The 27,906-nt window shown below is 41.7% G+C and overlaps 1 protein-coding gene across 2 annotated transcripts in view; it reads left to right on the top strand.

Annotated features, from left to right (window-relative positions):
- The window catches only part of METTL16 (methyltransferase 16, N6-methyladenosine), a 92,897-nt gene that overhangs the window by 17,595 nt on the left and 47,396 nt on the right, over positions 1 to 27,906 (top strand). For both annotated transcript variants that reach the window (XM_053568513.1, XM_053568514.1), the window contains 2 exons: positions 17,003 to 17,202; positions 24,065 to 24,205. In XM_053568513.1, the coding sequence (XP_053424488.1) occupies positions 17,003 to 17,202; positions 24,065 to 24,205 (341 nt within the window). The remainder of the gene's footprint in view (positions 1 to 17,002; positions 17,203 to 24,064; positions 24,206 to 27,906) is intronic.

A 27,906-nucleotide genomic window follows, 5' to 3' on the forward strand; every position in this document is an offset into this window, starting at 1 on the left:
ATGAAAATGGACTATCACACAAAACATTAGGCCTCAGCTTAGTTAGAGAGTCATTTTTTGCTTACCTCTTAAGTGCTTTCTTAGGGAAATTGGGGTTATTGTAGGGAAAGGAGGTACTTCTAAGTTAGTCATCTTAAATACTAATCTCGAGGATGCCACTTACCAGCTGTGAGTTTTTTTTTTTTTTTTTGAAACAGTGTCTTACTCTGTCACTCTGTGTGGAGTGCTGTGGCATCATAGTCCCAGAAACCTCAAACTCTTAGGTTTGAGCAACCCTCTTGTCTCAACCTTCTGAGAAACTGAGACTATAGGCACCCGCCACACCGGGCTCGTTTTTTCTATCTTTAGTAGAGATGGGGTCTTGTCCAGGCTGGTCTCCAACTCCTGAGCTCAAGCAACCCACCCAACCGTGGCCTTCCAGAGGGCTTCCATTATAGGCATGAGCCACCACAGCCGGCCTTTAACTGTGAAAAAAAAAAATTATTTTTAAGAGACAGAGTCTCACTTTATCACCCTTGGTAGAGTGCTGTGGCGTCACAGCTCACAGCAACCTCCAACTCCTGGGCTTAGGTGATTTTCTTGCCTCAGCCTCCCGAGTAGCTGGGACTACAGGCACCCGCCACAATGCCTGGCTATTTTTCATTGCAGTTTGGCTGGGGACAAGTTTGAACCCTCCACCCTCAGTATGTAATTTTCTTAGCTTTACTAAGACTTAAGTCTCCTCACCTAAAAAAGGGGCGTAAAAGGATATACTTTGGATGATAGTCATAAAGGTTAGTAATAATGCGTGTAAAATGACTAGTACATTGTAGACACTTCATGTTATTAAGCCTGGTATAATGAAGGGAATGAGGATTGCTTGTGTGATCTCACACACACACACACACACACTCTCTCTCTCTTTCTCTCTGTTCCTCCTTGCACATGTCACTGTTTTGTTATAGTCATATCTAGTCATTGCAGTTAGGTTTTAGTGTGTGTTTTTTTATAATAGCCAGTTCCAGAGAGACAGCTTGCCGTTTAGTTGAGCTCTGTCAAGTTGTACTCGAATAGAGTATGTGACACTTACCTGATTTGTTTTTAAACCAAAGACCCAGCGTTGAAGGACTTTGTCATATTGGGTCACTCACTATATCATTTTTGGCACCTTAGCGAGGATCTAGAGATAATGACTAGAAGCTAACTTTGGAGAAAGGCTTTGACCTTAGTTGTTAGATCAGGTTCAGCTTCTGCAATATTAGAATGATTGTTATTTCAGCTGTGGATTGTAGAGATGTATCTTTCCAAAATCCATCAATAATGGTAATACTGTATTCATCAATAGCAGACCAGGAGTCATTCTTGGGAAACTGAACATGAATCTTTTGACAATAGGCTTTTTGTGAAGCTGGAAATGTTAAATAAACAACAGAGACTGATGAAATGAATAAACTGCTAATTTTCACATGAGAGCTAATTTTAGTTACTAGGCCTCCCTGTGATCTTAGAAAGGAGAATGAAAAAAGATCTTGCCTGTGTTCAGTATTTTTGAATGTCCCAAGGTGCTAATGTGACCTACATACTTAACTAGTCAGGTCAGATGACTTCACTTCATCCTACAAAAGGATTTCCAACACTCAGAACTAGTGTCTGCGTTTTCTTAGAAGTAGAAAATGAATACTTGTTTTACTAACAAAGTCTAAGGATCAGTTCTTTATTGATTTTCACTTTATTTCTTTCCATTAGACTAGTCTCTGCTTGATATCTTATATTTTTTGATATAGTTACTTATATTGACAGAGTATGTACGTCTATTTTTTAATAAGAATTGTTTATAAAAACACAACTCAGAGGGCTGTGGGAGAACATAATGTTGTTGTTTCTCTTGCCTGAAATGTCTCATGAAGCTATGTGACAGATGTTTAGGCTGCAGCACTGTCTTCTGATAGTTGCTGTCACTATGGTTGTCAATAGAATTGGCCCTCTGTTCTGGAAAGCAAGTACTCTGGCCCAAGGAACTGTTTTCGTTTTAAGAGAAAGGAATTATTTTTTATTATACAAACATTATATTATCCCCTAATGGGAAAATAATGGAAATATATTCTTCCTAACTACATTTACAATGATAATGTTGAATACCTAAAAGAAAAAAGTTCAAATTCCCCCTAAAAGATGAAATTATTTATCTGTAATTTCTTTCTAAGCCTTTGTCCTTATTCATGTATAGTATAGTGATTTTTGTGCTTGTAACTATAGTGTATATGCAATCATAGGTTTTTTTTACTCCTCCTTTGACATTATACTATAAGCATTTTTCATAGTTACACAATTTGCCATGTATCCACACAAGAGCATATGGTGCAGCCATCACAAAAAGGTAAGAACCATCTACATCCATGTCCAGAGGCGATTCCGACCCTTCTAGGCTTAATTTTTTCTCCCTCTGCATATACACATACAGGGCCTTTTCATTGTGTTTTTACAGGAATACAGTCATAATGTACATATATGCCTTTACTCAAACTTGTCTTTTTTTTTAACATAATATATCAAGAACCTTCTTCATAAAAATGTATGTAGACCTGCCCAGTCTTATTCTTTTTAATGACTGCATAGTGTCTTCTTGTGTGACTGTTACAGCTTATTTAACCGATCCCCTATTTATTACTTTTAAGTTATTCCTAAATTTCCTGTTATATAAAACTTAAATTGATGTATTTCTCTTTACCAATTGTTTTTTTCTTCTAAGTTTCTGTGAATTTAGGGCAAGTCACTGGCTTTGCTAGGAAATCACAGTATTCTTTGTTTTTTTTTTTTTTAAGAGACAGAGTCTCATTTTTTGCCCTTGGTAGAGTGCCGTAGTGTCACAGCTCATAGCAACCTCCAGCTCTTGGGCTTAGGCTATTCTCTTGCCTCAGCCTCTGAGTAGCTGGGACTATAGGCACCTGCCACAACACCCGGCTATTTTTTGTTGCAGTTTGGCCAGGGCCGGGCCCGAACCCGCAACTCTTGGATGGCTAGTACCCTCCTCACTGAGCAATAGGCACTGCCTTTTTTTTTTTTTTTTGAGGCAGAGCCTCAAGCTGTCACCCTGGGTAGAGTGCTATGGCATCACAGCTCACAGCAACCTCCAACTCCTGGGCTCAAGCTATTTTTCTGCCTCCGCTCTCAAGTAGCTGGGACTACAGGTGCTTGCTACAATGCCCAGCTATTTTTTGGTTGCAGCCGTCATTGTTGTTTGGTGGGCCCAAGCTGGATTCAAACCCGCCAGTTCAGGTGTATGTGGCTGGCACCTTAGCCGCTTGAGCCACAGGCGCTGAGCCTTTTTTTTTTTGAAACAGTCTCACTTTGTTGCCCTTGGCAGTGTATACATAGATAATATTTCACAGCAACCTCAAACTCCTGGGCTCAAGAGATTCTCTTGCCTCAGCCTCCCAATTATCTGGGACTTACAGGTACTGTAAGCGCTCACCACAACCTCTGTCTATTTTTAGAGACAGGGTCTCACTCTAGCTTAGGCTGGTCTTGAACTTGTGAGCTTAGGTGGTACGCCTGCCTCGGCCTCCCACAGTGCTAGGATTACAGGCATGAACCACTGTGCCTGGCCAAAATCATAGTATTCTTCACTGTGCTTAGAAAGGGCAAAAAGGTGTTTGGATGACTAGATTTTCTTCCCTGTCATTTTTTTGTTTGTTTCGACTAACATAGGGATTGTCATTTAAAAGATGAGCTTAATTATTCAAGATACAGTTTCTTATTATTTTGCCAATAGGATTTTAGGTTCTTTGGTTAATTTAGGGTTATCAGTAATGGTCATTTCCATTGTTTCAGTATCTGTGTTTTTTGACCCATAGGGGTATTAAAGTATTTTAAAAATGGACATTTTTTTCAGTAAATCTTCTAGATCAGAGAGTTTAACAAGTGGAAAGGATATCAGTGTAGTACTTGAATAATAATTAAAGGCCATTTAATTTTTTTATTGTGGTAATGAACATATAATAAAATTTACCATCTTAACCATTTTTAAATATGTAGCATACAGTAGTGTAACTATATGCTCATTGTGCAACAGATCTTTAGAACCTTTTCAGCTCACAAAATTGAGATTCCATCCATTGATCAATTCCCCTTTTCCTCCTCCCTCCAGCCCTTGGTAACCACCATTCTACTTTAAGGTAGACTGCTTTAGATACTTTATGTAAGTACAAACACGCAGTCTTTGTCTTGTTGTGATTGGCTTATTTCACTTAGCATAATGCCCTTAAGTTCACTCATGTTGCATATGGCAGGATTTCCTTCTTTTTTAAGGTTGAATTATAATATTCCATTGCCCGTATATACTGTAGTTGATACACACATTCATCTGTCCATGGACACTTAGGTTATTTCTGTATCTTAGCAATGGTAAATGGCGTTACATGGATGTGCAAGTATTTCTTTGAGATCACATTTTTACTTCTTTTGGATATATACCCAGAAGTAGGATTGCTGGATCATTTGGGAATTCTATTTTTAATTTTTTTAGGAAACTGCAGCTGTATACAAAGGTTCCAATTTTGCTCATTCTTGCTGACACTTGTTTTGTTTTTTGAGATAGTCTCATACTGTTGCCCTGGGAAGAGAGCCATGGCATCATAGCTCACAGCAACCTCAAACTCTTGGGTTCAAGAGGTCTTCTTGCCTTAGCCTCTGAGTAGCTGAGACTACAGGTGCCTGCCACAGTACTTGGCTATTTTTTTCTGTTTTTAGGAGAGATAGTGTCTCACTCTTGGTCAGGCTGGTCTTGAACTCCTGAGCTCAATCAGTCCACAAGCCTCAGCCTCCTGGAGTGCAAGGATTATAGGCAAGAACCACCTCGATGGCCTTGTTTTGTTTTTTTGACAGTGGCCATTTTAAGGGTTGTGTCCTGATATTTTGGGGCTTTAGTTTGCATTTCCCTGATAATTAGTAATGTTGATCATCCTTTCACATGCTTCTTGGCCATTTGTTTATCTTTGGAGAAATGTCTTTGTCCACTTTTATTTATTTTTATTTTTTGTAGAGATGGGATCTCATTGTGTTGCCCAGGCTGATCTTTGAGCTCCTGGCCTCAAAGCTGTCCTCCCAAAGTTCTAGGATTACAGGCATCTCTAATTTTATTTATTTATTTATTTATACTTCACATTGTTATAAAGGTACATACAATTAGGTTGCATTGTTTGCATTTGTTGGGTAGAGTCCAAGTTATATAGTTGAGCCCTTCACTCAGGAGATAGGCCGTGTACCCCGACATTGTGCCCATTAGGTGAGAGTTTACCAAACCTCCTACTGCCTCCACCCCTCTTTTCCTCCTTGAACCTGCCTCCACTTGTAAATTGAGTTTTCGTTTCTTTGATTGTTGAGGTGTAAGGCCATTTAACATTTTAATCAAATTTACCAAAATTTTACTATGGAGATATGTAAATATCATTATTGAAAGCTTCTTTATTGTTTTTATTATAGATTCTTTAGTTCAGTGGTAGATATGTATGAGTTGGTGGATAAAATTAATTTTTTTTAGATCTCTAAAATCTTCATTTTGATATTATTTTTTCAACTAGCTTTTGAGGAAGACATAGTAAAGATAGTATTTCACATCCTTTAGAAAGACCATTTTCTTTTGGACAACCAATTATATTTCAGTTAAATTAAAGACTATCTGTACTTTGGATCCCATACCCTCTCCCTGTCTCAGGAGCTTGCAAAGTCCAGTGTTCTTTATCTTAAACAGATAATCTTTCTTAGTAACTAGCTTCTTCTCATTGACTTTTTAAAAAATTGAGATATAATTCATAAACCATAAAATTCACCATTTAAAATTTTACAACTCTGTTGGTTCTATTTTTCTTTTTTCTTTTTTTTTGAGACAGAGCCTCAAGCTGTTGCCCTGGGTAGAGTGCCGTGGATCATAGCTCACAGCCACCTCAAATTCCTGGGCTCAAGCGAGTCTCCTGTCTCCGCTCCCAGGTAGCTGGGACTATAGGCGCCCGCCACAACACCCGGCTATTTTTTGGTTGCAGCCATCATTGTTGTTTGGCGACCCGGGCTGGATTCGAACCCGCCAGCTTAGGTGCATGTGGCTGGCTCCTTAGCCGCTTGAGCCACAGGCACCAAGCCTCTAGAGCATTTTCATTATCTCGAAAAGAAACCCTTTACTGGCTCAGTGCCCGTAGCTCAGTGGTTAGGGCCCTGGGCCACATACATGGGGTTGTGGGGGTGGGTGGGTTCAAACCTGGCCTGGGCCTGCTAAACAGAAATGACAACGACAACAACAACAAAGTAGCCAGGTGTTGTGGTGGGTGTCTAGTCCCAGCTACTAGGAGGCTGAGGCAGGAGAATCACTTAAGCCCAAGAGTTGGAGGTTGCTCTGAGCTGTGGCATGACAGCACTCTACAGTGGGGTGACATAGTGAGACTTGGTCTCAAAAGGAAAGAAACCCTTTACTTGATCTTGTCATTCCCCATTCCTCCTCATCCCAGCCCCTAACAACCATTAATATATTTTCTATCTCTACGGATTTATTTGTTCTAGAGATTTCCTGTGCAGTATATGGGATCATAATATGTGACCTTTTGTGACTTTCCATTGACTTTTAAATGTATATGTTGTCCGTTTAAAAATAAATTAATAAAACTTCTCCATCAACCCTATCATTTCTATTGCCCCATCTCTCTTCTCCCCTGTACAACTCTTCAGAAGAATTATCTATTTATCTATTTTTACTATCTCCATTTTTTTCCCCCCACCATACTTTACTCTTTATCTCATTGCAGGGTGGTTTCTATTAATAATTTTACCTTTACCAAAGTAGCTCCTGAAAAGGTCTCTGGGGATTAAACATCACTAACTCCGATTTTCACTTCCTCTGGTGCCTTCTGAGCAGCAGGTTACTCTGCTGGCCTGTTTTCTTTCACAGACACCCTTTTAAGTTGGCCTCCTTGGCATCATACTGCTGTGGTTTTTCTTCTTCACTCTGGCTTCCCTTTGTTTTCTTTTTTTTTTTTTTTTTTTTTATTCTTTTTTTTTTTTTTTTCTGGCCGGGGCTGGGCTTGAACCCGCCACCTCCGGCATATGGGACCGGCGCCCTACACGTTGAGCCACAGGCGCCGCCCTCCCTTTGTTTTCTTGTGAAGATTCCTTTGTAATGATTATGTGTATCATTAATAAAGGAATTTTCAAGGCGTAGTCTCTAGCTCTCTTTCCTTCTCACTTTATAATCACTCTCCTTAATCACTCTCATCTATGCCAGGGCTTTACTTGCTTATTAGCAGACCACTTACACATTTATTTCTACAAACCTCTTGTCTGGACACCATACCTAGAGATCACTTCTTACTCGATATTCCCTCCATAGATGTCTCAAATAAAGCTCAAATTTGTATTTCTCCTCAAAAATGTTTTTCTACCAGAGTTCCTAACTTCAGTAGATGGCACTATCTATCCTGTTGAACAAGTCAGGACCCTGGGATACAAATGTGAAACACTTCCTCACCTTCCCTATCAGTCCATCACCAAATCTCAGAAATTCTTCCTCCAAAATCTTTCTTAATCCTTTTTACTTTTCCCTGTCTCTGCCATTGCTGGGTTTGAACCCACCACCTCCAGTATATGGGGCTGGCGCCCTACTCCTTGAGCCACAGGTGCCGCCCTTTTTTTTCTTTTTTTGAGACAAAGTTTTATTATGTCACCCTCACAGTAACCTCAAACTCTTGCGCTTAAGCAATTCTCTTGCCTCAGCCTCCCAAGTAGCTGGGACAACAGGTGCCTGCTACAATGCCTGGCAATTTTTTTTTTTTTTAGCAGGCGCTGGCCAGGTTCGAACTCACCAGCCCCTGAGCATGTGACTAGCATCTTAACCACTGAGCTACAGGCACTGTGTCTACTAGCATAATTTATTGTGGTTAGTTGGCTATGGCTTTGTGGTCTAATCTGAGTGCCTAATATTTACTATTATCTCTATTTATTTTGCATTTGTTTTATATTGTGCTTTGTTTTTATTGCCTTTTTTTTGTTGTTGCTGTTTTTGGCCGGGGCTGGGTTTGAACCCGCCACTTCTGGCATATGGGGCTGGCTCCCTACTCCTTTGAGCCACAGGCGCCGCCCTTATTGCTTTTTTTTTTACTCTTTATACTGTATGATATGGTTTTCACCTCCCTCTACCATCTTACTTTATTTGATTATATTATTTCTTTTAATTCTTCTAGTGTTTATATTCTTAGTTTATTTTTTTTTTAGGTAGACTCTCACTTTGTCACCCTTTGTAGAGTGCTGTGGTGTCATAGCTCATAGCAACTTCAAACTCTTGGGCTCAAGTGATTCTCTTGCCTCAGCCTTCCAAGTAGCTGGAACTACAGGCGCCTGCCACAATGCCTGGCTATTTTTTAGAGACAAGGTCTCACTCTGGCTCAGGTTGGTCTCGAACCTGTGACCTCAGGCAAACCACCTGCCTTGGCCTTTCAGAGTGCTAGGATTACAAGCATGAGCCAACCTCCAGCTCTTGGGCTTAGGCAATTCTCTTGCCTCAGCCTCCCAAGTCACTGGGACTATAGGTGCCTGCCACAATGCCCGGCTGTTTTTTTGTTGCAGATTGGTCGGGGCCGGGTTCAAACCCCTGGTATATGGGGCCAGCGTCCTACACACTGAGCCACAGGTGCCACCCAGTATTTATATTCTTAAATGTGTATTTCTGCGCTTAATTTATCACCTTTAAATGAAATGTTTTGGCTAAGCACAGTGGCCTGTATTGCTAGCATTTTGGGAGGCTCAGGCAGGATAGCTTGAGGCCAGGAATTCTGGCAACCCGAGCAAGAGCTAGATCCATCTCTACAGAGAAATGAGCTGGGTTTTGTGGCATTTGCCTGTAGTCCCAGCTACTCAGCAGGCTGAGGCAGGAGTATCACTTGAATCCAGGAATTTGAGATTGCAGTGAGCTATGATGATGCCACTGTACTCCAGCTTGGGCACCAGAATGTGTCTCAAAAACGAGAGAGAGGAAGAAATCTTTTGACTCTTTCTGTACAAGATGAGAAAATAATATAGTTAACTACCTCTCCCTTTTCTGGTTCCTTTCATGATTTTTAATTATGTGTATGTTTCATGGTTTGTAAGCCCTTACATTTTATCATGTTGCCATAATTCACGGTGTTTTAGCTCTCTGGTTAAAGTAGCTTCAGTGCTCAATGCCGGTTCTTTTGCTATACAATAAGTTCTCAATGTCAAGAGGTTTTAGAATCTTAAGTGAAAGAGGGTACAGCAGGTCTTCAAGTGACGTATTTCCTTCAATGTTGTTGTTTTGTAACTTGGAGGAGAAAAAAATAATTGGTTTCATTAAACATGGTTTTGTTTAGAGTCAGAGTTTCCAAGAACTTATTTGATGATGCTTCATTTGTCTCTTGATTGATTGAACCGTTTCCATTAGGAATTTCTTTAGGAAGAGCTCATGAAAATCTTGTATGCTCAGAAATTTTTATTTGTTGTCATTATACTTGATATATAGTTTGGCTGAGTATAAAATTGAGTCACACTTTTTTCTTCAAAGAGCTTTGTAGTCAGTATTCTTTTGTCTTATGCTATTGAATGGTGCTATGTGAAAGTCTGCAGCCAGCCTCATTTACCCTGCTGCATACCTCCCCCCGCCCAATGGGTGACTTAACATTTTGCCTACAGGTCTAAATGATTTTTTTCTTTTAATTCTTTTTTTTTTGTAGAGACAGAGTCTCACTTTATGGCCCTTGGTAGAGTGCTGTGGCATCACACAGCTCACAGCAACCTCCAACTCCTGGGCTTAAGCGATTCTCTTGCCTCAGCCTCCCGAGTAGCTGGGACTACAGGCGCCCGCCACAACGCCCGGCTATTTTTTGGTTGCAGTTCAGCCGAGGCCGGGTTTGAACCCGCCACCCTCGGTATATGGGGCCGGCGCCTTACCAACTGAGCCACAGGCACCGCCCCTTTTCTTTTAATTCTTAAAGTCTAGTAATTTTTCTAGGATATGTGTTAGTAATTCTGTATCCTTTTTTCTGGAGACAGAGTCTTTTATATCTGGAAAATTGTCTTGAAACATATCTTTTGAATATTTCTTTATTCTAGTCCCGAGGGCCAATTCACTGTCCCTCAGACCTTTGGAAGGCCGGACTATAGTTAATAAAAAAAAAAAACTATGAATGAATTCTATGCACACTGCACATATCTTATTTTGAAGTAAAAAAACAAAATGGGAACAAATACAATCATACCGCCTTATGTGGCCTGCGGGCCGCAGTTTGAGGACCCCTGTTCTAGTCCATTAGTTCTCTCTTATTCTCTCTTATTCAGGATCCCCAATTATGTGTATGAGGGAGGTTTTTGTAACCTCTCTTATGTTTATTACTTCTCTATTTTTTTTTTGAGACAGAGCTCCAAGCTGTCGCCCTGGGTAGAGAGCTGTGACATCACAGCTCACAGCAGCCTCCAACTCCTGGACTCAAGTGATTCTCTTGCCTCTGCCTCCCAAGTAGCTGGGATTACAGGCGCCTGCCACAACGCCCTGCTATTTTTTGGTTGCAGCCCTCATTGTTGTTTGGTGGGCTTGGGCTGGATTGGAACCCGCCAGCTGAGGTGTATGTGGCTGGCACCCTAGCTGCTTGAGCCACAGGCTGCAAGCCTACTTCTCTATTTTTTTAAAAAACTTCCTGCTCCTTTCCATTTTATATGTTTATTGAGATATCATTTGCAGGCTATAAAATTCACCTTTATAATTATATATATGTATATAATTATGATTTTTAGCGCATAGATAAAATTATACAACTGTCTTATTCCTGAATATTGTTTAACTTTGTATATTTTTTAACATCTTGTGTTCTTTATCCCTTCTTGTTCTTTTCAGTGTATCACTGAAGAATATAATATTAGTTTGTTTAATAATTGATGGTGTTAACTTTGATCACTTGGCTAAGTTAGTATCTGTCAGACTTTTTCATTTTATGTTACTATTTTCACTTTTGTAATTGATAATTTATGGGGAAATACTTTGAGACTGTGTAAGTAGCCTGTTTCTCTTCAGACTTTTACCCACTATTTTTAGCGTCCTTTGATGATTCTTTTTTTTTTTTGTAGAGACAGAGTCTCACTTTATTGCCCTCGGTAGAGTGCTGTGGCATCACAGCTCACAGCAACCTCCCAACTCCTGGGCTTAGGCGATTCTCTTGCCTCAGCCTCCCAAGTAGCTGGGACTACAGGCACCCGCCACAACGCCTGGCTATTTTTGTTTGTTGTTGCAGTTTGGCCAGGGCCGGGTTTGAACTTGCCACCCTCCGTATATGGGGCTGGCACCCTGTTCACTGAGCCATAGGCGCCGCCCCTTTTGATGATTCTTAATTGAATCAGTTATTGGCATAATGATTGCCAAATGTAATTTTCTAACTTCATTGCTTCTACGTTTATTGTCATTCTATTCTAAGTAAGAACTGTCCTTTCCCCCATCCATTTACCTATTTATATAAATGTGGATTCATGTACTCTGGGATTCTACAGGCTATAATCCCCTTGTTTAGCATTCTACATTCAGATTGACTGAGATTTGCCCAGTTGGAGCCCCTTTACACTGGCCTTTTTTTGTTTTGTTTTTATAGAGACAGAGTCTCACTGTATTGCCCTCAGTAGAGCGCTGTAGCATCACAGCTCACAGTAACCTCCAACTCCTGGGCTTAGGTGATTCTCTTGCCTCAGCCTCCCAAGTAGCTGGGACTACAGGGGCCCACCACAACACTTGGCTATTTTTTTGTTGCAGTTTGGCTGGGGCGGAGTTCGAACCCGCCACCCTGGGTATATGGGACTGGTGCCCAACCCACTGAGCTACAGGCGTCAACCAGTTTTGTTTTGTTTTAGAGACAGAGTCTCACTTTGTCATTCTTGGTAGAGTGTCATGGGGTCATAGCTCATAACAACCTGAAACTCCTGGGCTTAGGCAATTCTCTTGCCTCACCCCTGAGTAGCTAGGACAACAGGCACCTGCCCCAATGCCCGGCTATTTTTAGAGACAGGGTGTCACTCTAGCTCAGGCTGGTCTTGAACTCATGAGCTTAGGTGATCCATCTGCCTGGGCCTCCCAGAGTGCTAGGATTACAGGTGTGAGCCACCATACCAGGCCTTCCAATCTACTTTTGACTTGTCCCTATCTTCCTTTGAGTGCATTCTGTTAATATTTTTCAGACGAAATAAAATGTTTCAAGTCTAACTTATACTTTCCCTACTCCAAACCTGTAATAGCTGTTTATCCAAGGAACTCTTGATTCCTTTTAATGGGGAGTGGTACTAAGAAACCAAGGTCTAGAGCACTAAAGTTGGTATGCTCATTGCTGTAGGAATAGATTGCTTCTAGGGTCTTATCTCTTGAAATTACATTATAGCCATCTTCTGTTTACTATAGATTATGTTAACATTTTGTTCCTTTTTTTTTTTTTTGTAGAGACAGAGTCTCAGTGTACCGCCCTCGGGTAGAGTGCCGTGGCATCACACGGCTCACAGCAACCTCTAACTCTTGGGCTTACACGATTCTTTTGTCTCAGCCTCTCGAGCAGCTGGGACTACAGGCGCCCGCCACAATGCCCGGCTATTTTTTTTTTGTTGTTGCAGTTTGGCCGGGGCTGGGTTTGAACCCACCACCCTCGGCATATGGGGCCGGCGCCCTACTCACTGAGCCACAGGTGCTGCCCATGTTCTTTTTTTTTTTCTTTTAGACAGAGTCTCACTCTGTTGCCCTGAGTAAAGTGCATGGTGTCGTAGCTCACAGCAACCTCCTCAAACTCCTGCTTGGGCGATCCTCTTGCCTCAGACTCCTGAGTAGCTGTGATTACAGGCATGCGCCATTATGGCTAACTGGTTTTTCTAGTTTTAGAGGTGGGCCTTTCTGTTGCTTAGTTTGGTCTCAAACTATTGAGTTTAAGCAATCCACTCACCTTGGCCTACCAGAGTGCTAGTATTACAGGTGTAAACCACCATGCTTGGCCCAAAGTATCATTCTTAATCCCTTCTGTATTTTCCCCCTATAAATTAGTACCCTGAAGTATTCTTAAGTGTTACAAGGAATAGTTGTATTCAGGTATGGAGTGTAATTTTTATATATAATAGATAACAATCTGTACTCATTAACTCTAATCTTGCCTGTCTTCACTGTTTTCACCGTGTCTTTTATTATGAAAAATTGTTTTTTCTTCTTTTTTTTGAGACAGAGTCTCACTCTGTGCCCTAGATAGAGTGCCATGTTTTCATAGCTAACAACAACCTCAAAGTCTTGGGCTCAAGCAGTCTTTTGGCTCAGCCTCCCAAATAGCTGGGACTGTGGGGATCCACCACCATGGCTGGCTAGTTTTTCTATTTTTAGTAGAGATGGGGTCTTGCTTTTACTTAAGCTGATCTTGAACTGCTGAGATTAGGCATGAGCCGCGGTGTGTGGCCTGAAAATTGTTTTTCTTTTTTGTAGAGACGGAGTCCCACTTTACCGCCCTCAGTAGAGTGCCATGATGTCACATGGCTCACAGCAACCTCCAAGCTTTTGGGCTTACGCGATTCTCTTGCCTCAGCCTCCCCAGGAACTGGGACTACAGGCACCTGCCACAACACCCGACTATTTTTTGGTTGCAGTTTGGCCGAGGCCGGGTTTGAACTTGCTACCCTCGGTATATAGGGCCGGCGTCCTACTCACTGAGCCACAGGCGCCACCCTGAAAATTGTTTTTCAAAACTTTTTTTTTATGGCCAGGGCTGGGTTTGAACCCACCACCTCCAGCATATGGGACCAGCGTCTTACCCCTTTGAGCCACAGGTGCTGCCCAACTTTTTTTTTTTGAGACAGAGTGTGTTGCCGCAGTCTAGAGTGCCATGGTGTCAACCTAGCTCATAGCAACCTCAAACTCCTGCGTTCAGGCAGTCCTCCTGCCTCAGCCTTCCAAGTAGCTGGGACTGTAGGCATGGGACTATAGGCAACTGCCACGATGCCTGGCTAATTTTTTGTATTTTTAGTAGAGACAGCATCTCACTCTTTATTATTATTATTATTATTATTTATTGGCATCTCACTCTTGCTCAGTTTGGTGTTGAACTCCTGAACTCAAGGGATCCTCCCATCTCCCAGAGTGCTAGTTTGAGCCACCTCACCTGGCCCAAACAGTTTTTTTATTTTGTTACTATTATTATTATTATTTTTTTTTTTTTGTAGAGACAGAGTCTCACTTTATGGCCCTCGGTAGAGTGCCATGGCATCACACAGCTCACGGCAACCTCCAACTCCTGGGCTTAAGCGATTCTCTTGCCTCAGCCTCCCGAGTAGCTGGGATTACAGGCGCCCGCCACAACACCTAGCTATTTTTTGGTTGCAGTTCAGCCGGGGCCGGGTTTGAACCCACCACCCTCGGTATATGGGGCCGGCGCCTTACCGACTGAGCCACAGGCGCCGCCCTGTTACTATTATTATTATTGTTATTTTTTTGAGACAGAGTCTCAAGCTGTCACCCTGGCTAGCGTCCTGCTCATAGCAACCTCCAACTCTTGGCTCAAGCAATCCTCTTGCCTTAGTTTTTCTATTTTTAGAAGAGATGAGGTCTTGCTGTTGTTCAGGCTGATCTCGAACTCGTGAGCTCTAGCAGTCTACCTGTCTAGACCTCCCAGAGTGCTAGGATTACAGGTGTTTTTTTTGTAGAGACAGAGTTTCACTTTATCACCCTCAGTAGAGTGCCGTGGTGACACACAGCTCACAGCAACCTCCAACTCCTGGGCCTAGGCGATTCTCCTGCCTCAGCCTCCCGAGTAGCTGGTACTACAAGGCGCCTGCCACAACGCCTGGCTATTTTTTTTGTTGCAGTTTGGCCGGGGCCGGGTTTGAACCCGCCACCCTCGGTATATGGGGCCGGCGCCCTGCTCACTGAGCCACAGGCACCGCCCAGGATTACAGGTGTTTTTTAAAGAATAAGTCATGACGGGCGGCGCCTGTGGCTCAGCGGGTAGGGCTCCGGTCCCATATGCCGGAGGTGGCGGGTTCAAACCCAGCCCCGGCCAAATTAAAAAAAAAAAAAAAAAAGAATAAGTCATGACATCTACCAACTACTGATTGTCTATTTAATATATGTTCAATTATGTTACTCTGTGCTTGGCATAATATGTATAACAGAAGAGAAAGAATTTGTTAGCAGGTCAGACTAGAGGACAATGGAAATGTTTACTGGTTTTTTGGTTATTCTATCTGTTTTTGGTAACTATTTCAACTGCTTATTTGTCTATAATTTGCTTTATATATATTTAAGTGACTATCATTGTACTAATTTATAGTATTCCTCATAGAGTCATAAAACTCCAGCTGAAAGGACCCTTAGATTGTCATATCCAATTCCTTAATTTTATAGATAGAGAAATAAATCTAAGAGCTCAAGTGACTTACCTACGTCCATGGCTAATTGATTGCAGAGCCAAGATTAGAGTCCAGGTCTCCTGACTTCTATACTAGAACTTTTTTGCTGTGGGTGACGAAGGGAGCATGGGTTGTTGGTACCTGCTTAGCAACATGGTTGCTAAGTGGATACCAGTAGTTTTCCTTCTGTCTTGGCACTCAAGCATTCAGATGAGCAATGAGGTTTTCAAATGATTGGTCATCGGATGACCATGCAGGGAACAGAAAAGAAGACGGTATGGATGACAGTTGTCTGAAAATACAACTTAAGGCCAGATTTCCAAGCAGATGGTTTTAAATCTGTTCCTGCCTTATAATAACATTTATTGACTTTCTGCTGTCCCTTCAAAATGCCCTGTTTATAAGTGAAGTTTGTTGCTTTTATTTTTTTTTAATATTATCAGTTTAGCAGTATTTTAACATCAATATAGCTATATTGGCACAAGTTTCTTAAAATGTTAAACATAAATATGTCATATGATTGATTCCTGGGTGTCTACCAAAGAGAAGTGAAAACATGTGAAGTGAAAGACTTGTATATGAAATATTCATAGCAGCATTGTTTAAGATAGCCAAAAAGTAGAAACAGTCCAAATGTTCAGTGGTGAATGGGTAAACAAAATGTGGTTATCTGTATGATAGAATATTACTCAGTGATAGGAAGGAATGAAGTACTGGTATGTGTTACAATAAGTGTGAACCGCACAAACATTGTGCTAAGTGAAAGAATCCAGACACAAAAGACTACATATTATATGATTTCAGTTATATGAAATGTCCAGAAAGTGCAAATCTATACAGACAGAAAGCCTATTAGTGGTTGCCTAAGACCAAGATTAGAAATGAGGAATGACTTGCAGGTAGGTATGTGGTTTCTTTTTGAGGGTGATGAGAATGTTCTAAAATTGGGTTGTGGTGATGGTTGCACAACTCTGTTTATATACTAAAAACTATTTTATACTTACCAAGTGGATTTTATAATATGTAAATTATACTTCATAAAACTTAAAAAGTTACATTTTATAAATTTAATGTCTGTAGTATTGGTTATATTTAAGTATCTTATCCTGTTTCATTATTAAACATTTTACTGTCCACTTTTAAGTATGATTTTCAAAGAATGCCGATGTCAAATGACATCGTTAATAACAGTAAAACATGGCCAGCATTTTTAAAAAGTTCCATTTTCCAGCATTTATAAGACCACACATATGCTAAGGAGTTTTCACAGGTGATCTACTGCAGTGTTGTTCGCTCATTTTATGGCCAAGGAAACAGTGTCATAGAGGTAAATAACTTGTACAAGGTGTTATAGCTAAGGGGACGGATCAGGAATTTGAACAGAGTCTGTTAATCTGTATGGAACATGTCTGGCTATGTAGTGTTTTGGGTAGAGAATTGTTCTGCCTTTCATATGCTGTGACTGTGTTAAATACCAACATTTATGCCACTGTGCTGAGTGGTCTGTATAAACTAGTGTGATCTTTCTAGGAAATTCAAATGGGCATTTGGTATTGCCTGGTTGCCACAGAGTTCATATAGCAGACTGAATCTTATTAATCAGTTTTACTTTTTCTCCATCCCCTAGTCTAAATTTTAAAGACCCTGAAGCAGTCAGAGCTCTGACTTGTACTCTCCTGAGGGAAGATTTTGGACTTTCTATTGATATTCCATTGGAGAGACTAATTCCCACAGTTCCCTTGAGACTCAACTATATTCATTGGGTGGAAGATCTGATTGGTCACCAGGACTCTGACAAAAGTACTGTGCGAAGAGGAATTGACATAGGTATATAGTTTTAAATTCTTTTTTGCCTAAACATAAATTTCATAAGTTTTGCAGGGTCGAATTCTTTGTAAACTTTTCTGCTGGGTACGTGTTATTGTGTGAAAGATACTGGGTGCGGATGCAGGTTGAGGATCCTTAATCTGAAAATCTGAAATCCAAAATGCCGCAAAATCTGAAGGTTTTTGAGCTCATAAGAAATGTTCAATGGAGTTTTTTGGATTTCAAAATTTTAGGTTAGGCTCGGCAACCATAGCACAATGGTTATGGCGATAGCCATATACACTGAGGTTGGCGGGTTCAAACCCGGCCCGGGCCAGCTAAAACAGCAATGACAACTGCAACAACAATAACAAAATAGCTGGGTGTTGGGCAGGTGCCTGTAGTCCCAACTACTTGGGGGCTGAGGCAAGAGAATCGCTTTTGCCCAAGAGTTTGAGGTTGCTGTAAGCTGTGATGCCATGGCACTCTACCGAGGGTGACAAAGTGAGACTCTGTCTCAAAAAAAAAAAAAAATTTTTTTTTCAGATTAGGGGTGCTCAACCAGAAGGATAATGCAAATAAATAAATAACAATACAAAACACTTCTGATCTCAGGTAAGCATTTTGGGTAAGAGATCTCAACTTGTATTACCTTTCTTATTTGCTAGGCCAGGGATTTTCTGCCATTGTATTGTCTTGAGAAAGGGTTGTCACCTCAAATAGGGAGCAAGAGGGTACAAGAAGTGAAATGAAGGTAAGGCACTTGTTTACTTAGCTATTCAGACACTTTTTTTTTTTGGCCGGGGCTGGGTTTGAACCCACCACCTCCGGCATATGGGACCGGCGCCCTACTCCTTGAGCCACAGGCACCGCCCTATTCACACACTTTGATGTCTGTATCTATTGGGCATTATTTTTACTCTGAATTATTTGATGTTAGTATAGTATTCCTCTTTCAAGGATTTCTTTTTTTCTTCGGACAGTGTCTTGCTCTGTTACCTGGGCAAGAGTATAGTGGCATCATCATAACTCACTGCAACCTCAAACTCCTTTGTTTAAGTGATCCTTTTCCTCAGCCTCGCGAGTAGCTGGGACTCCCTGTGTGTGCCACCATGCCCCGCTATTTTTTCTACTTTTTTGTAGAGACAGGATCTCACTCTTAATCAGGATCTCAAAATCCTGACATCAAGCAGTCTTCCTGCCTCTGCCTCCCAAAGAGCTAGAATTACAGCTGTGACCTCTCATTGGGATTTTGAAGTAGATGGCCCATTTGATAAAGGATCATGTGGCCTACTTCATGTGGGCCTGTATACTTTCAGGACTGTCTTAGATGATTATTTGCAGAGGGTATTTAATACAACATTAAAGGGAGGAAAAAGTCATTGAGTTAAAGTAAGATGTTCTCTCTCTTTTTTTTTTTTTTTTGTAGAGACAGAGTTTCACTTTATGGCCCTCGGTAGAGTGCCGTGGCCTCACACAGCTCACAGCAACCTCCAACTCCTGGGCTTAAGCGATTCTCTTGCCTCAGCCTCCCGAGTAGCTGGGACTACAGGTGCCCGCCACAACGCCCGGCTATTTTTTGGTTGCAGTGGCCAGGGCCGGGTTTGAACCCGCCACCCTCGGTATATGGGGTCGGCACCTTACCGACTGAGCCACAGGTGCCGCCCCGTAAAATGTTCTCTTAATTTTAAACTTTGCAGTAAGGAGAGCCTGTCCAGTTTGGTTTATTTGGTTAAGTAGAGATACAGACAGAGATGAAGCCAGGAATATGTTTTAATTATATTATTTTATTTTATTTTATTTTTTTGGCTTTTTAATTTTATTTTGTTGCTTATTTTTTAGGTCTTTACTTTTTGTTGTTGTTGTTGTTGTTGTTGTTGAGATAGGGTCCCACCCTATGCCCCTGAGCAAAGGGCAGTGGGCCTGGTAGCTCACCGCAACCTCAGACTTGGGCTGCGGCACCCCGCTGCCTCAGCCTCCGGAAGCTGCTGGGATTACAGCTGCTTGCCACGGCGCCCAACTGGGTTTTTCCATTTTTTTCATGAGTTGGGGTCTCACTGTCACTTAGGCGAGTGTCAAACTGCTGAGCTCAAGCAATTCTCCCTCCTCAGCCTCATAAATATATGTTTATTATAAGCAATTTTTCATTTAATAGCGTTTAAAACTTTTTTTTTTTGAGGCAGAGTCTCACTATGATGCCCTCAAACATCACAGCTAACAGCTGTGGCAGCTAACAGCTAACAGCAGCCTCAAACTCTTGGGCTTAAGCGATTCTCTTGCATCAGCCTCCCTAGTAGCTGGGACTATAGGCATCCGCCACAGCACCCGGCTGTTTTTTGTTGCAGTTGTCATTGTTGTTTAGCTGGCCCGGCCAGGTTCGAACCTGCCACCCTTGGTGTATGTGGCTGATGCTGTAACCACTGTGCTACGGGCGCCAAGCCTTAAACTTTTTTTTAAGGCTGGGTGTGGTGGCTTGCACCTGTTATCCTAACACTCTGGGAAGTGGAGTCAGTAGGATCACTTGAGCTCAGGAGTTGGAGACCAGCCTGAGCAAGAGAGAGACCCTGTCTCTAGTAAAAATAAAAAAGTTAGCCAGGTGTTCTAGTATCTGCAGTCTCAGCTATTCAGGAGGCTGAGGCAGGAGGATTGCTTGAGCAGTTTGAGGTTGCTGTGACCTAGGCTGAGACCACAGCACTCCAACACAGGCTACAGAGTAAGACTCTGTCTAAACAAAAAAAACAAACTTTTTTGTTTGTTTTTAGAGATGGAGTCTCACTTTGTCACCCTTGATAGAGTGCTGTGGCATCATAGCTCACAGCAACCTCCAGCTCTTGGGCCTAGGTGATTCTCTTGCCTTAGCCTCCCGAGTAGCTGGGACTACAGGCGTCTGCCACAACACCCAGTTATTTTTGTTGTTGTTGTTGCAGTTTGGCTGGGGCTGGGTTTGAATCTGCCACCCTCGTTATATGGAGGCCAGTGCCCTATTCACTGAGCCACAGGCGCTGCTACAAAAAACCAAACTTTAAAACATTTTAAAGGATTTTGCCTTTTACTAGTCTTATAGAAAAGATTGAAGTAACAGCTCTGTGACTCTGTTTCTAAGTATGGTATAGTTAATAGCAATCACAATTTCTAGATAGTAATAAACGTTTTAATTTTGACATATATATGCGTTTTCCATGGACTTTTTCTGTTTTCATTTTACGTGACCTTTTAGCAGCATTTATTAACCCCTCTTTTCTCTTTTGTTAATTCTCTTTTCCTACTTTGATTTCTCCACACTATTCTCTTTTCCAGCTTACTTCTGTCTCTGACCATTAGATATGGATATATATATATTTTTTACCACCTCTGGCATATGGGGTCAGCGCCCTACTCTTTTGAACCACAGGAGCTGCCCTGTATATATGGATATTCTTTATCCGTAGATTCAGTGTTCAGCCACTTCTCATTCAGCACTCTACCCTAGGAAATTTCAGCCACTTCTGAAAATGCATGCAAATGTCAAAGTTAAACCTTTAATTGTTATCTAGAAATTGTCATTGGGATTTTTTTTTTTTTTTTTGTAGTTGTTGTGTTTAGCAGGCCTGGGCTGGATTCAAACCTGCCAGCCCCGGGGTATGTGGCCTGTGCTCTAACACTGAGCTACAGGTGCTGAGGCTTTTTTTTTTTGGAGACAGAGTCTTACTCTGTTTCCCCAGGCTAGAGTGCTGTGGCATCAGCCTAGCTCACCCTCACAGTAACCTCATAGTCCTAGGCTCAAGCAAGCCTCCTTCAGTCTCCAGAGTAGCTGGGACTATAGGCACCTGCCACAATGCCTGGCTGATTTTTCTATTTTTAATAGAGGTGAGCTCTTGCTCTTGCTTTTGCTCAGGCTGGTCTTGAACTCTTTTTTTTTTTTTTTTTGGTTTCGAACTCTTGAACTCAGGCAATCCTCCCCTCTCTGCCTCCCAGAGTGCTAAGATTACAGGTATGAGCCACTGCATGTGGCCCTGTCTTATTCTTTCTTGCTATTGGTTCTCTTCCTTAGTTACTTTTTTTTTTCACCCAGATTGATACAAGGGTACAAATGATTAGGTCACATTGTGTTAGGTCAAGTCCACTGTGTAGTTGAGCCTTTTACCCAGGACATATGCCCTATACCCCTACATTGTGTCCTTTAGGAGATAACACATCAATCTCTCTCCCTCCTCTGTTTCTCTCCCCTCCCTCTTCCTTTATTACTTATTTCAGTGAATCTGCTACCTCCGCCCTATCATCCTTGACACGTCTCTGCATTCTCACTGAGAATTTCTGTCACTGTTTCCTACTGATTTTCTAAAAGGCATGTCTTTTGGTCTTGAGAATTGAGACTTGCCTTTTCTCTGTAAGGTTTCTTGAATCATTTACTTCTTTCCACCTCCATTGCTACTGTTCAGTCCAAGTCACCACTGTCTCTCACGTTGTTTACAGGATAGATCCTTAAGTAGTCTGCTTAAGAAGCTTGACAGCCAGATGTGGTGGCTCACACCTGTAATCCTAGCACTTTGGGAGGCTGAGGTGGGAGGATCGCTTGATTGTAGGAGTTTGAAACTAGCTTGAGCAACATAGTAAGACCCCAATTGAAAAATTAGTGAGGCATGGCAGTGTGCTCCTATAGTTCCAGCTTGAGCCCAGAAGTTTGAGGTTGCAGTAAGCGCTGATGATGCCACTGTACTTGAGCCTGGGCACCAGTGTGAGACCCAGTCTCCAAAGTGGGGGAGGAAAAAAAGCTTGACAGCCTATTTGATACTAATTTGATTTTAATTATGCCCTGGCCCCTCTAAAAGTAGAAGGTTAATGGATTTTAGCTCTTCACAAGGGGCACTGCTTACTGAAATCACATTCCCTCTAATTAGAGTTTTTAATAAATTCTTCCCCAAGACTCCATCAGTTTGCTCTAATTCTATGATTATATACTTTCCATTTTTATTTATTATTAAAAGATTATTACCCATTAAAAATGTCATTAGGCTTTCTGAGGGGATTCTATTCTGTCCTATAAAGGATTAGTAAAGAATCTTGCTGCATGCTATTAGAAGACAAGTCTTTTGGTCTTGAGAATTGAGAAACTTTTTTTTGGCAGAGGCCAGGTCTTATACCTGCATTTATTACCCTGGAGGTAAGTGTCCTCCCCCTCCCCCCTTTTAAATGAAATTGAAATATGAAGAGAGAAACAGTTATATGAAAGTCAAGGGCCCGGTATCTGGTCGGGATTTTTTATCCCTGCATAGTTGAAAAATACAACTGAAATTTTCTCTTTCCGAATGACCCTGGATCACCAGAATGGCTAGCAGGAGCTAAATAATTATAGCTCTGAGAGGAGCATGACTACACTTTACTCTCCCTTCCCTCACCACTGCACACATTCCCAAGGAAGTGCATAGAACCATCAGGGCCTGGATACTCATGGTAGGCGGTGCACAGTCACTGACCATCAGAGAGCTTAACTGTTCCAACCATCAGTCATGGTTCTATTATTGGCCTGTTCAGAATACCCACTGAGGAAGCAGTATGATGAGCCTGGATTTCCTTGGGGTATCTCCAGCTTCTACATCTTCTTGACAAATCCTTAGAAGACTAGCGTGAAGCTGGGAAATATGGTCAGGAGAATGCAGGCTTAGAATGGCTGGTATAGGCTGACTACTGTAGGCCTTTGGGAAAAGCACCAGCCTTCCTTCTTAACTATCCTTTTAAGAATCTAATTGACCAAGATTAGCCGCCATTGTAAAAGCAGTGTTTGTGGTTAGTATATAGTCCAGTCCAGGGCTAGGGGTTTTGCATACAAGTTTAGAACCAAACTCTTGTCAAAGAGTGATTTTTTTGCCTGGAATGTTTGCCTCTGAGTATCTTCTTTGACAGTATGGTGGGGCTAGCCAATGACTCTAAAGTTCTGGCTCCAAATCAAATATCTTTCCATGTTTCCACATCTAAGAAACAAAGACTTTTCAGATTTTTTTTTTCTTTTTTTTACTTCTGGTTTCTTTCAGTTGATAGCTTACAGAAATGTAGGGAATTGGGCAGTTAAATACCATAAAAATTTCATGCCCTGTTGTTTTCTGCTTTTGGAGAATGGGATATACATTGATCTGTTTTAACTTACTACTGTGGTGTTTCAACAAATGGCATTGGCTTCTGTTACAAAAACTAGATTATGTAGGTTTTTTTTTTTTTTGTAGAGACAGAGTCTCACTTTATGGCCCTCGGTAGAGTGCCGTGGCCTCACACAGCTCACAGCAACCTCCAACTTCCGGGCTCAAGTGATTCTCTTGCCTCAGCCTCCCGAGTAGCTGGAACTACAGGCGCCTGCCACAACGCCCGGCTATTTTTTGGTTGCAGTTTGGCAACCAAACTGGTTTGAACCCGCCACCCTCGGTATATGGGGCCGGCGCCTTACTGACTGAGCCACAGGCGCCACCCTATGTAGGAGGTTTAACATGACTTTTATAAAGTAAATCAAATTGAGTTTTGGCCATTTTAAGTTAGTCATGTATTCCTTAACCCCCAAATATGGGCACTTCATTCTACATGGATCATACAAAAGAAGAGGACAGCAAGGTTTCTATCCTCTAGGAAGTTTGAGTCTAATTATGAGGCAAAAGTAACATATGAAATGACTAGAGGACCCAGTCGCCATGGTATTATGAAATTAGGTACCAGCTTGTGATAAGAATTCTGAAAAGAGAAGGTGGCACCTGTGGCTCAAAGGAGTGGGGCACTGGCCTCATACACCAGAGGTGGCGGTTTCAAACCCCGGCCCCAGCCAAAAACTGCAAAAGTAAAAAAAGAGAAGAATGACATTTTCATTTACTATTTTCCATTTTCGTGTGGTGCATAGTGTATGTTCTGAATTTTTGTTTTCTAGGTACAGGAGCATCCTGCATCTATCCCTTACTTGGAGCAACCTTAAACGGCTGGTATTTCCTTGCAACAGAAGTGGATGACATGTGTTTCAACTATGCAAAGAAAAATGTGGAACAGAATAACTTATCTGATCTCATAAAAGGTTAGCTCCACAGAATAAATATCCCCTTCAAGCTTTGTTTATTAACCTGTCTTTCTAATTGAACACATCTTATTATCTTTTCTTTAATGCAGACTTTGGGAATTTTTAAAAATCTGGCACATTGTAATGAGGTTTGCTGTTTTGATACCAGAATTAACTCAGAAAGAAAATAGTAATTAGAGTTGATCCTCATTATTTGTGGATTCTGTGTTTGTGAATTTGCCCACTTGCTGACATTTCTTTATTTGTTCATTGATTTTAGTAGATTTTCTTGAATAAATGTTCATTTGCTATGCCCTTAGGACCGTTTCCAGAGACTTTAAGTAGTTGTTTCTTGTATGTTTGTATATTTTAGTAGATTATTTTTTAGGGCAGTTTTAGGTTCACAGCAAAATTGAGGGGAAGGCTCACCAGTTTCCTATATATACCCCTGCTTGCACACATCCATAGCCTCCCCCATTGTCAGTGTCTCCCACCAAAGTGGGACACTGGTTACAATTGATGAACATACATCAACACATCATCACCCCTCAAAGTCTATAGCTTATGTTAGAGTTTTCTCTTGATGTTGTACATTCTGTGGCTTTGGGGGCATGTTTTTACCCTTATACACAGAATAGGTTCACTATCCTAAAAATCCTCCGTGCTCCAGCTGTTCACTCTTTACTCTCCTCAACCCCTGGCAACCTCTGATCCTTTTACTCTTTGTATAGTTTGCATTTTCCAGGGTGTCATATAGTTGGAGCCATATAGTATATACCCATTTACCCTTTTCAGACTGGCTTCTTTAACTAAGTAATATTTATTAAGTTTCTTCTATGCATTTTCATAGTTTGATAGTACATTTATTTTTAGAAAATTCCTTTATTTTTTTTGAGACAGAGTCTACTGTGTGCCCTGGGTAGAGTGCTATGGCATCATCATAGCTCACAGCAACCTCAAACTCTTGGACTCAAGTGTTTCTCTTGACTTAGTCTCCTGAGTAGCTGGGGCTACAGGCGCCTACCAAAATGCCTGGCTAGTGTTTCTATTTGTTTCAGTAGAGATGGGTCTTGCTCTTTCTCAGGCTGGTCTCAAACTCCTGAGGTCAGGTGATCCACCCACCTCGCCCTCAGAGTGCTAGGATAGCACTTTTTTTGTGTGTGTGTGTGTTTTTTGGCCAGGGCTGGGTTTGAACCCGCCACCTCCAGCATATGGGACCCGTGCCCTACTCCTTGAGCCACAGGCGCCGCCCAGCACATTTTTTTTTAATATTCTCTTATGTGTGTGCCACAGCTATCCATTCACCTACTAAAGAATAAAGTTTTCACAGTTATAAATAAAGTTGCAATAAACATCTGTGTGTGGGCTTTTGTGTGCACGTATATTTTGATTCCTTTGGAAAAAATACAAAGGAGTGTACTTGATGGATCATGTGATAAGAATATGTTTAATTTTGTGAGAAACCACAAAACTGCCTTCCAAACTGGCTCTGAACCATTTTGCATTTGCTTCAGCAATGAATTAGAGTTCCTATTGCGCACATCCTCACCAGCCTTGGTGTTGTCAGTGTTATGGATTTTAACCATTCTAATAGGTTTGTAATAGTATTTCATTGTTTTAATTTACATTTCCCTGATGACTTGTGACGCAGAGCATCTTTTCGTATAATTATTTGTCATCTGTATTTCCTTTTTGGTCAAGTGTTTTTATATCGAGGCTGATTTTTTTTCTTTTTTAAGAGATAGGGTCTTCTTTTTTTTTTGAGACAGCGTCTCACTTTGTCACCCTTGGTAGACTGCTGTGGCGTCACAGCTCACAGCAACTTCCAGCTCTTGGGCTTAAATGATTCTCTTGCCTTAGCTTCCCGAGTATCTGGGACTACAGGCACCTACCACAACACCCAGCTATTTTTTTGTTGCAGTTTGGCCAGGGCCAGGTCCAAACCCGCCACCCTCGGTATATGGGGCTGGCGCCCTACTCACTGAGCCACAGGTGCTGCCCCTTTCTTTTTTTTTTCAGAGATAGAGTCTTACTTTGTCGCCCTTGGTAGAGTGCTATAGTGTCACAGCTCACAGCAAACTCCAACTCTTGGGCTTAGGTGATTCTCTTGCCTCAGCCTCCCAAGTAGCTGGGGCTACAGGCACTCACCACAAGGCCTGGCTATTTTGTTGTTGTTGTTGGTTTGCCCAGGGCCAGGTTTGAACCTGCCACCCTTGGTATATGGGGCTAGCGACCTACTCACTGAGCCACAGGCGCCGCCCAAGAGATAGGATCTTGCTCTGTTGCCTAAGCAAGAGTTCAGTGGCATTATCTCCTCAGACTCGTGACCTCAAGTGGTCTTCTTGCCATAGTCTCCATGAGTGCTAGGATTACAGCTGGGAGCCACTGCCACATGACCCTCTACATATAAACTTTATGATCAGTTTGTCAATAGTTAAAATTTATTTTTAACTCCTAAATCAATACTCAAGGTACTTTTATGATCATTCACAGACATGTGCAGAGTGGCAAATGCTTTGAGTCACCCAATGTGCTTGTTCTCAGCTAGGGTTGAACAAGGTGATACTCTGCCTTCTCTTGCTCTTTTTTTTTTTTTAATGAGATAGTCTCCTGTTGCCCACGCTAGTTTAGCTCATAGCAACTGCAACCTCAAACTCCTGGTTTCAAGTGATCTTCCTGCCTCAGCCTCTTGAGTAGTTGAGACTCTAGGCATCCACAATACCCAACTAATTTTTCTATTTTAGTAGAGACAGCATCTCACTCTTGCTCAGGGTGGTCTTGAGCTCCTGAGCTCAAGCTGAGCCTCCCTCCTTATTCTTCTAGGATTTTTCATGATCTCCAAGAATGCTAGGGTTATAGGTGTGAGTCATCATGCCTGGCCTTCTTATTTCAGTTCTTACACTCTGAATCAGTGATTGTCCTTTTTGTTGTGTTTTGTGCTGTGTTTTTGCATTTTTGAATTTTTTATTGATGATTTTGCTGTTTAAAATGGTCCCTAAACATAGTGCTGAAGTACTACCTATTATTCCTAAGTACAATGAGGCTGTGATGTACCTTACAGAGAAAATACATGTGTTAGATAAACTTCATTAAGACATGAGTTATAGTGCTTTCGGCCAATGTTAATGAATGAACAATGTGTGTTAAATAAGATGTCTTAGTGGTGTGCAGTGGCTCATCCCTATAATCCTAGCAGTCTAGGAGGCCCAAGGCAGGAGGATTGCTTGAGTTCAGGAGTTTGACGCCAGTCTGAGCAAGAGTGAGACCCCATTTCTGCTAAAAACTAGATGAGTGTTGTGGCTGGCGCCTGTAGTCCCAGCTACTTGGGAGGCCGAGATAAGAGGATCACTTGAGCCCAAGAGTTTGAGGTTGCTGTGAGCTTTGATGCCACAGCATTCTGCCTGGGCAACAAAGTGAGACTCGGTCTCAACAGCAAAAGAAAATTATAGTCAAGTTGTTGGTTAGAGCTGTAGTCATCTGAAGGATTGTCTGGTAATAGAGATTTATGTCCAAGGTGGCTCACTTACATAGCTATTGGAAGGAAATCCTAGATCATTGCCTTGTGGATGTCTCGAAGGAGCTACTTGTGTGTCCTTAAAGCATGTCGGTTGACCTTGCCTCTCCTAGAATGGGTAATTCAGGAGAAAGGGTGAGGAGATAGCCGTATTGCTTCTTATGACTTGGCTTTGGAAGTGCCACCCTGTCACTTACATTATAGT

The sequence above is a fragment of the Nycticebus coucang genome, chromosome 18 (genome assembly GCF_027406575.1).
Source record: "Nycticebus coucang isolate mNycCou1 chromosome 18, mNycCou1.pri, whole genome shotgun sequence".
NCBI classification, from domain to species: domain Eukaryota; kingdom Metazoa; phylum Chordata; class Mammalia; order Primates; family Lorisidae; genus Nycticebus; species Nycticebus coucang.